The 10,846-nt window shown below is 31.5% G+C and overlaps 1 protein-coding gene and 1 long non-coding RNA gene across 3 annotated transcripts in view; one reads left to right on the top strand and one right to left on the bottom strand.

Annotated features, from left to right (window-relative positions):
- The window catches only part of LOC127739445 (nucleolar and spindle-associated protein 1-like), a 31,919-nt gene extending 26,289 nt beyond the window's left edge, over nt 1–5,630 (top strand). The window contains exons 10-11 of one of the 2 annotated variants that reach the window (XR_008000447.1): nt 1,237–4,359; nt 4,683–5,630. Coding sequence is in view for 1 of the 2 variants with exons in the window: in XM_052251221.1 (XP_052107181.1) it covers nt 1,237–1,321 (85 nt within the window). In the remaining variant the exon portion in view is untranslated. Of the gene's footprint in view, nt 1–1,236 lie in introns of both variants that reach the window. The other variant, XM_052251221.1, reaches the window with a different exon arrangement.
- Nucleotides 5,631–8,256: 2,626 nt separating this feature from the next.
- Nucleotides 8,257–10,846, bottom strand: LOC127698210 (uncharacterized). Its single transcript, XR_007980751.1, has 2 exons — nt 10,756–10,846; nt 8,257–8,941 (listed from the first exon to the last, which is right to left on the bottom strand). It is a non-coding gene; the product is annotated as an uncharacterized LOC127698210 (long non-coding RNA).

The raw sequence follows: 10,846 nt of genomic DNA on the forward strand, positions 1-10,846 counted from the left end.
ATAGCCAACTATACAGTATGGGTTTTTCTCATTGTTGAGGGCCATATGATAGCCTATAATTGCTTACATCCACTTCATTTGAACTTTGGTGGATAGTTGTCTCATTGGCAATCATACCATATCTCCTTATTTTTATACTAAAGCTAACATGCTTATGCTATTTCATGGGAAGATAAATAGTTTTAACAAATATCTGATGCATTTCTGACTGTAGTTTCAGATACTTATGATTCAATCATCAACCTTGTCATATAATTCACCTTAAATTCTCGACCTTATAACATATCACGTTGCTGTAAAAAAATTACCTATTTCAGCGGCTAATACCTATCACACTTCCTATAGTAATTCCCCCCAACCGGATATTCGATCATGATCAGTAAAAATAATGACAAGAAAAGAATTTATGGCAAAGAAACAAAATTTTTAATCTGATGGGCAAAAGATAAGGTCAGTTGAAGTTAAATAGCACACAAAATGTAACCTTAATGTTTTGTACATACAGGCTAAATATCACAAGGCTAGGTAAATAGTTAAAAAAGTCAGAAGATGTAGAATTTCTAGTCAAGCAAAAATACAGTGTGGGGTTAAAGTATTTTAGAAATCAACTTTGTCAAAACGTAATAAAATTTTGTGAAACTATCTTTGTTTTAATGGTTAAGAGATATCTTGCAATCTCTGATGCAAACTTAAAATTTTTTTTATTTTTTTATTTTTTTGGTATTTAACTGAAAAAACAAACTTTTTGCAGTTCACATTTACATACAGTATAAATTTTGTAGACATCAATTACTTGTCAAACCTTCTAGGATGTTATTTAACTTGGATGGAAGCTTCTTTAAGATCGAGAAATAACATATGAAGAAAAATGTGTTTTGGTTTTTTTCCCGGTATAATACGGATAAATAGACTTAGTTTTAAGCCAGTCAGCAATACATTTACACTATGACAGCAGAAATAGCAGTCAAGACACAGGGTTAGGTTGAACCCTTTACAAATTTTTAAAGATATATATAGTAAATCACTTCTATATTTTTAGGATTGTATTTGTGGAAAATCATACCCTAGCCAGGTAAGGTATGATAGGTGAAGGAAATCAAAACGATTTTTTTTATTGATAGAGTTCCCAAAAGGGTCTATATTTTGATATGTTTTTGGACCCTGAACATGCTGAATGAGTCAAATAAAATGTCATACATATTTTTTAAATCGTAACTATTGCTGTTTTAATTTCAGAGAAGAAAGGCGGACCTCTGCTATGAATAAAAGGACAGACCAGAAGTATAATGCACATATGGCAAATAGAAGTGTTGTTCACTAAACAGAAAAATATCTTCTCAATTCTCAGTGTTTTTAGTATGGAGTAATGATTTTAAAAATTAAAAGCAGAAATTACCTGGCACACAATTTTTGCTGATTTTATGTTGATGTTTTTGTTTTATTCTATAGAAATTTTTACACTGTAAATAATTCTTAATGTTTATATATACAATGGCAGCATGGAATAGATAATAAACCTCTATTTAGAATTAACTATTCTAAAGTATTTTTCACGTTACTATTGTGAAACAGAGTTGATTTAATATTTAAATAATAACTGTTTTGACATCCCAGATTTACTTGTTACAAATGCCATTACAAATTTTCAATTTACCATTTATTTGAATCCTTTTTTCATTAAAAAAAACACATACCATCTCAGAAAAATTGGTTAACCAGAGAAAACCAATCTTTTTGTGACAGAAATTTTGTATCTACATCATTCTATCTCTTAGCAGAAAGCAGAGATAACTCATCTTTTTGTTTTAGAAAGTTTGTATTTACATCATTCTATCTCTACACAGAAGTCAGAGATAAGTCACCTGTTTGTATCAGATAGTTTGTATTTACATCATTCTATCTCTACACAGCAGTCAGAGATATGTCACCTGTTTGTATCAGATAGTTTGTGTATTTACATCATTCTATCTCTACACAGCAGTCAGAGTTGTGTCACCTGTTTGTATCAGATAGTTTGTATTTACATCATTCTATCTCTACACAGCAGTCAGAGTTATGTCACCTGTTTGTATCAGATAGTTTGTATTTACATCATTCTATCTCTACGTAGCAGTCAGAGATATGTCACCTGTTTGTATCAGAAAGTTTGTATTTACATCATTCTATCTCTACACAGAAGTCAGAGATATGTCACCTGTTTGTATCAGATAGTTTGTGTATTTACATCATTCTATCTCTACACAGCAGTCAGAGATATGTCACCTGTTTGTATCAGATAGTTTGTGTATTTACATCATTCTATCTCTACACAGAAGTCAGAGATATGTCACCTGTTTGTATCAGATAGTTTGTGTATTTACATCATTCTATATTTCTATTTCTTGTTTTACCTTCTTCTTACCTGCTGTTATCTTTCATGAAAAAATAAATATTTTATTCATTGTACAAATTAGTTCCTATTGTAAATAGTCTTATCTTATACATGTATTATAATTCGTTGTACAGATACCTTTATGTCTCATTTAAACACCATTCATTATTTTAGGTCTCATTTTATTTATATAGTTATTTTATTCATCAGTATGATCTGCAGAAAAGTTAATTCATGATACATATTTTAAAATTCCAAAATGGAGAAACAATTATGCAGAATTACTTGCATTTAAGCATACATTTCAGAACAAAGTTCTGTTTTTGTCTCACCTTGACGTAGTCAAAAAGCGAGACATAGGTATGCTGTTTCAGGCGGCGGCATCAACAATGTGATTAGGTCAGTTCAAGTAGAACCATTAGTGGTAGGCCAATGTTAATTGGTATTCAGTTGTATAAGCATTAGCACATCTCATTTCCATGGAGAATATTTGACCCCGCCCCTCAGTCATGGTCTATTGACTTTGAAACTTTCGCTTAGTTTACATGTATTAGTTTGTGATTAGATCAGTTTAAGATGAACTGCTAATGGTAAGTCAACGATATTTGGTATGCAAATTTATTGGCATTTGCAAGTATCGTTTCCATGGAGATTATATAGCCCACCCCTCATCATGGTTCATTGACTTTGAAACTTTTACATAGTTTACAAGTTAGTGTTTGTCTTTAGGTTTGTTTAAAGGGAACGACTTATAATAAGTCAATGGTATTTAGTATGCAGTTGTATTAGCATTGGCATATCTTATTTTTATGGAGATTGTTTAGCCATGTACCTTCAGTCATGGTTCATCGACTTTGAATATTTGCATAACTTATGTGTTAAAGCATTGCTATTTTAATTTCAACATTTGCGTTATCAAAATTACAAAAAGGCGAGACATATCTCTGTGATAACAGTTTATTTATGATTTAAGGTTTAACCCTTGTCCGTATGTATGCCCCCGAATTGTTTTCAATTCTCTAACTTTAGTTTGCCTTAAACAAATGTTATGAAACTTATACACAATACTTATTTAATACCACCAAAAACAGATCAAATTTGAATTTGGGTGGCATCAATTTCATCATTCTCGAGTTATGTCCCTTTATAAATGGAAAAATTGCAGAATTTATTGTTTCCGCGTTTAATAAGTTTCAAAGAAATTAGTACATTGACTCTTACATATTTACAAGCGGGGCATCTGTGTCCCATGGACATATTCTTCTTTTATTTTACAAACCATTCCTTCCTTGGGGTGGGGGATTAAAAGTCAAAATTTGTGGAAATGTGTCCAGAAAAAGATATACACAAGTTTAAAAATGTGCCTATTTATATGCATAAATTATTGTAAAGTTTTTGCTCTAATGTTGCATTGTGCATTGTTGGTATTTTTATTGCAAATTAGGTTTGAAGCAAAAGTGTAAGGTGGATTTTATTTCATAACTTCCTTAACACTGATATAGCAGGCATATTTTGTATATTATGTTGAACAGTTTTTATACGACCGCAAAAAAATTTTTGTGGTCGTATATTGGTATGACGTTGGCGTCGTTGTCCGAAGACACATTAGTTTTCGCACTCTAACTTTAGTTTAAGTGAATGGATCTCTATGAAATTTTACCATAAGGTTCTATATCACAAAAGGAAGGTGGGGATTGATTTTGGGGGTTATGGTACCAACAGTTAAGGAATAAGGGGCCAAAAAGGGGCCAAAAATAAGCATTTTTGTAACTTCCAGACATAACTTGTGTGTAAGTGTATGGATCTCTCTGACATTGTACCACAAGGTTCTATATCACAAAGGGAATGCTGGGATTGATTTTGGGGGTAATTGCCTCTAAATTTTAGGAACTAGGGGCCAAAAAGGGGCAAAAAACAAGCATTTTTTCTAGTTTCATGACAATAACTTGTGTGTAAGTGTATGGATCTTTATGAAATTGTACTACAAGGTTCCATATCACAAAGGGAAAGCTGGAATTGAGTTTGGGGGTAATTGACCAAAAAGCTTAGGAAGAAGGGGCCAAAAAGGGGCTAAAAATAAGCATTTTTCTAGTTTCCAGACAATAACTTTTGTTCAAGTGTATGGATCTGTCTGAAATTGTACTGCAAGGTACCATACCACAAAGGGTAGGCTGGGATTGATTTTGGGGGTAATTCTTTCAAAATTTTAGGAATTAGGGGCCATAAAAGGGCAAAAAAACAAGCATTTTTCTAGTTTCAGGACAATGACTTGTGTGTAAGTGTATGGATTTTTATGAAATTGTACTGCAAGGTTCCATATCACAAAGGGAAAGCTGGGTTTGAGTTTGGGGGTAATTGCCCTAAACGTTTAGGAATTTGGGGCCAAAAAGGGGTAAAAAAAACAAGCATTTTTCTAGTTTCCAGACAATAACTTGTGTTCAAGTGTATGGATCTCTCTGAAATTGTACTGCAAGGTACCATACCACAAAGGGAAGGCTGGGGTTGAGTTTGGGGGTGATGAATTATAAGGGGGTTCAAAAAATTTGGGGGGGGGATTTTTTTTCCTTTTTTTTCTTCAGAATTTTCCATTTTAAATTGGTTATTTCTGATTTATATATAAAAGCAAATAATAATGATATGGTTTGAATAGGTAAATTGAAAATTTTTAAGTTCTTAGACCACTTTCATTCTGTGTCAGAAACCTATGCTGTGTCAAATATTTAATTACAATCCAAATTCAGTGCTGTATCAAGCTTGAATGTTGTGTCCATACTTGCCCCAACTATTCAGGGTTCGACCTCTGCGGTCGTATCAAGCTGCACCCCAGCGGAGCATTTTATTTACTATATAATATAACACAGAACTGTGCATTTTTGCAAATGTATTATTTTATGTGTTTACAAATGCTGTAAATGAAACATTCTGTAATGATTTGTTTAAACTTGATGTAGTTAAACACATTGTCATTTAGAACATATTAGACTTATTAACGATTTATTTAATTATATCATTAGATATAATCCTTTTTTCACAAATAACACATATACATTTTTGTATTTTTGATATTTTAAACCATTTTAAAGTATAAGTTTTCTGTCTCAAGAATATGAAAATCAAAAGGTCATACTTTTTATTTTAATCAATCTTATGTTATAGGCTACTAAATGAGCTCATTTTGTTAAATGTTAAATAGTTATTTTATGTCTTAGGAATACTTAATTTCCATAAAAAATAGGGAAATAAACAGAAATCAATAATGCGGTTTGTTTTAGTTATTTTATTTGCCATTTAAGGGTGTATGTAACAGTAGAGGCAGATAACAGTTCCAAATTCAAGACTTACTCTTTGAGATGTTGCTAATGTCGGCACACAAATTTACCAAAAATATACCTTCATCAAATGCTGGTACATGAATTTGGTTGTGTCAGACAGTTTCTAAACCCAGATAGTGCTTATCCGACTACCGGTAGGTTAAATTTTACATTTGTAATTTGTTCCCTTGATCATTGTGATAAGTGTTGTCAAAGTGTCAATAATTAATATATACTTGAAAATTACATCCATTCATTCACCTAGGTTTTGTTCTCTGCAAATGAATGAATCTGAGCAAATAACGAGTGCATGTTGTGCGGCAGAATTTTGTTTAAATGTACAGGATAGTACAAGGTCCTAAGCCGTCCCCTAACACTATGACTGTGAAGAGTTACATTTAGGGTAACTTCCCAGCATTTCATGCTTCATTAACACTGGCAAAGTCTATATATTTTATTTTCAGACAGTAAGTAACCAAATCAAATAATTTGTTATATCTGTAGGAGCATACCTGCATACTTGCAGCAATTTCCTGCAAACTAAAGTAGGTCACTGTCACTTTCATTTCATTATTCAATGACTTTGGTTATTTTCATCTGAGTTTATCAGTGGCTGAGTGGTTTAAGTACACAACAGCCCTTGTGGATTTTGCTTTATCCACCTGCCCACCTGTGCCTACTCTAGCTATATTCTCTTTTTTTTTGTAAAAATATTGAATACAAATGGTGATCTGCTTTTTTCAATTGATTGTACATGCAAGTCTTTTGATTCAACAAAAGAAATTGCATGCCCATTCCTATGGGTGGGCAGAGTGGACAAGCTAGAAATTTTGCCCACCCACTGCCCACTCCCCCTGTGGGCAGTTGGACAAAGCAAAATCCACCTCAGCTTTAGTGTAGTTTGTTTATGGTGATCACTAGCTGGAAAACACTGATAGTGAGTTTGAACCCCTTTTGTAGCAAGTGCGATCAATTATCTTACTTGACAGTTTTTCTGCCGAAGGTGGTTCTTTCTGGGTACTGTACTCTGGCTTCTTCCAATAAAATGTGGCTGCTAAATTATAGCCAAGAGTGCTGAAAGTTGCATTAAACACTAACCATCAATCAATCTGAGTTTATTCTCTAATACTTTTAACTAGCAATCATGTATTAGATACAGTAGGTGGATTCAACCATATCAAATGCAGTCATCCTGACATACTTTTCAAACTACTGGTAGTATATCAATGTAATATTTTACTTCCAAAACAGTTGAATAATTTTGTTAATGCTTTCATTTGACTTGAATCATAGAACTTGGTGTTAGGATTCATCTAAGAAATTATAGTAACTTCTTGCAAAAGAAAGTGACCTACAAGCAAGTGCAGTATACATTTAAGGGTGTAAACAGACCCATGTGATTATTAAGTTATGCTGAACTAATATCTTCCATTCATTGATTCATATTAGATTTTACTTCCAAGTGACAATTATTTCAGCCCTTTTCAAACTGAAGTTTCAAAAGGCTCAGTGGTCTCATAGAAGCTTGCTTGTATGGAGTGCTCTGGTCAAACTAGGCTTGAAAATTGGTATTTGATGCTTCTTCACTAGGCATGCAGCATTTAGGAGTTGCAAAGATTGGTCAGCTCGGATTCAGAATAATATGTCTGAGAAGGATATATCTGCAGACCTTGTGAATTTACGGTTGTTATGTATTTGAAAAACTCTTGTTTAAGGTTAAGTAACAAGTTACAATAAACAGGTGATGTCACAGCTTTTTGCAAGATTTTGTATATAACTTCATGTTAATTTTGAACTCAAAATACTTCTAAAAAATATTGAATTTGGTTAATTTTCTGATTATATCATGAAATTTATATTTTTAAAAAATGTACATATGTATGGAATGCAAATAAAATGAGTAAATAACTTTTTATAACTGTCTTGAAAAAAAACATAAAAATAAAAAATCCATCGATTGTTCTTAGAGGAAATGTTACCCTTTTTCATATTTTAGCCATGTGATTAGTTTCTGTTATTATGACATCATCAAAGACAAAATTAGTAACAACGGGAAATTAAACATTCATAACCGCATTAAGTTATCGCCCGTGAAACATGATGTCTCTCCTTAATGATTCATTTTGTGGTAATTTTCACCAAGGGCACAACATTGAGTGATATATGCTAATAAATGAACACTATGATTATTTTGCATCCTTGAAATGGAAATTTATGTAGCAACATCACATCAATATTTAAGAAAATATTGAGGTTTAAGTTTTGAAAATAGTGTTGAAAGATAAATATTAGACAGTTTTCCACAGATTTTACATGAATTCTATTAAAATATACACCTATTTCGATGTATTTAAAGATTTATATTCAATCTTAAATAGCAAATATAATAATAAAATGAATTACATTTTATAATTTTCAGTTAATGTTCAACATGTCAAAGTTGTTTGCAAAATCTTACAAAATCTGTGTCATCACCCATATACAATGTACTGTTTCTTGACCTTTAACATAATGTACATCATTTGAAATGCTGATCCATTTTTTTATTTTGTAAGCTAATAAGTAAGCTTGAAATAATTCTAGCGACACTGTTTAATTATTGAATAAGAATATGTATACAAAATGTGAAGGTATTCAACCATGAAACATACATGAAATAATTACATTTTAACATAAAATATTTGTGGTATAAAAAAACTACATTATTTATAGTATATTTATAAATATATATAACAACAATTACAAGAGATCTTATGTTAACTGAGATTAAAATTATTGATGACAAGCATTAGAAAGACCAGTGAATATGAGCTCAAGTTATTCATCCAAACATAAGAACACAACATACCATGCATACCAGTACATCACTTTAATACTTTGACAATTATATATATTAAGTGCAAAAATTATAAAATTTGGATCCATCCTTCATACACATATTTCAAAAACTTGCACAAGATTCCTGATTAAGCACCTGTCTATCTAACCCATAATGCTAATTGCAATATTATCAACACATAGATTTTCCCTTCACCATATTCTGAGAACAAGTCAGAGGTAACTTTACTCCTCTTTCTAATAAATTAATTAATTCATTACATCCATGACAACATGCAGCAAATGGACTTAGTAAACAGTAAAATATTGCACAAATAAATCCAATTGGCCATCCAAATACCAATAAAATTATGGCCCACAATATACTCCATAACCAACCACAATCTGCCATAACTGTCTATAGTAGATAAATGGGTAGATCCTGAAAATAAACAACAATAACTTGTATTATCACTATTTTACGAAAATTTCCTTTGATCTTACTGACTGATAATTTCCTTTCTCAGCGGAATCGAGTGATATGAAAATTATTGCTAGAAACTAAGGGGGCACGTGCCGTTGCTAATGAAATTGACAACGTCGGCATAGGTAAAATAGCGATAAACAGATTATCATTGGTCATCTCAACTCGATTGCTTTTCTCGCTTTCGCCGTACCAGCTCAAGCGAGAAAATCAATCTCGTTGAGATGATCAACGATAATCTATAATTATTTACTTGCATCTTTTACTTTGGGAGAAATATCAGTTTGCATGCAGCAATGTGGTTAAGTTGTGTATTCAGGCCAGTCTGACTTAAGCCAGCTCCCACTATCCACTTGCCTTTGTGAGTAAGTGGATAATAGGGGATGGCTTTTAGTCGGACTGTATTAAGGCCAATTTCTTAGAAAACTAAAAAAAATTGCCACTACAATCTATTTGACTTTGTATTTTTTTTATGCTATTAAGGTAGATCAGGTGTTAAATTCCTTCTTTGATTGTAAAATAGCAGAAAAAAATCGGTCTAGATCTTTAATGAACTATGCAAATTTTGAAAGAGGAAGGCAATTGAGGAAAATTGTGTAATTTATCTTATAATTACAACTGTTTTACAAACACAAAATGTTTTTTCTTGATTTTTTTTCTAACTTAGCCATAAACACGATATAAGGGGAAATAACTCACATTATCTAACTTTTATTCTTAAATGCAGTAAATTTACCTTATTTGTTTTGTAGCAAGAAAAGGAGTGGATCTTAATTAAAAAAACATTAGAATTTTTTTATACTTTGCCAAATGCAGTTTATAATGTTTTTTTTATTTAAATATGATAAAAAGTATGGGCCACAAAGCTTTTTTCAAGCTACAGTGTGTGCAACATTGTCAGATTTTGTATAGATTATACACAATGTATATGAAAACCCTATTCTGTGTGAATAGAGAAAAAACTAAAAGATAGTATTTTAAAATAAAATATGAGAGGATAGTTTTATCATGTTTGAGCCTCCTCATTGGGTTTTTAATTATTTGATTACTTGGCCGTTTTTACAGTGATTATTTGATTACCAGACCAAATATTTCATGATTATGTGATTACTTGGCAGTTTTTATAGTGATTATTTGATTACCAGACCAAATATCTCAAGATTATTTGATTATCTAGGACTGCTTTTTTGATTATTTGATTATCTTGTTTAAAAAAATAATAAATTATTATGTGATTATATTGGCAACAAAATTGTGATTGTGTGATTACTTGGACACCCCCATGAGGGGGCTCATGTTTATATTGTGCTCTCAGAAAATAAAAATAAAAATTGGGGTCACAGGCCATCTACCTTACAAAATAAAATTATCATTAGGGGTTGACAATTAAAAGCATACAAGAAAATAATTGCATTGATGGTTATCATTTATTAGAGACTTATCCTGCATTTATCATGCTCTAGTTATGCTGTATATTTAATGGTTACAGCAATCTGGGACTATTATACTAATATATTATGTCCCAGCAGCAATTAACAATGTTATTTTCTATAGGTATAACGCGAAGTTGAAAACATTACATTTATGTTGGGATGTTTGATTCCAAATATGATACTCGCCGAATATTCCTTTTAATATATGGAATTCAATAGTAGATCATAGTAGGTGGCATTACCTTATTATTCAACGTACTATGTGGTTGTATGATTCTGTTGACACATACATTTCTTTGTGTAAATATAGTTTAAAATTGTGTATTTAACGCTACTTACAAACAGGACCTTTGTTTTTGTGTGATTTAATTTTTTCCGGGTGTTATAACCACACTCTTCGTTGTTTACACTGGAATTAAGATCATTCATG

This window comes from Mytilus californianus, unplaced genomic scaffold, assembly GCF_021869535.1.
Source record: "Mytilus californianus isolate M0D057914Y unplaced genomic scaffold, xbMytCali1.0.p SCAF_4, whole genome shotgun sequence".
In the NCBI taxonomy this organism is placed as follows: Eukaryota; Metazoa; Mollusca; class Bivalvia; order Mytilida; family Mytilidae; genus Mytilus; species Mytilus californianus.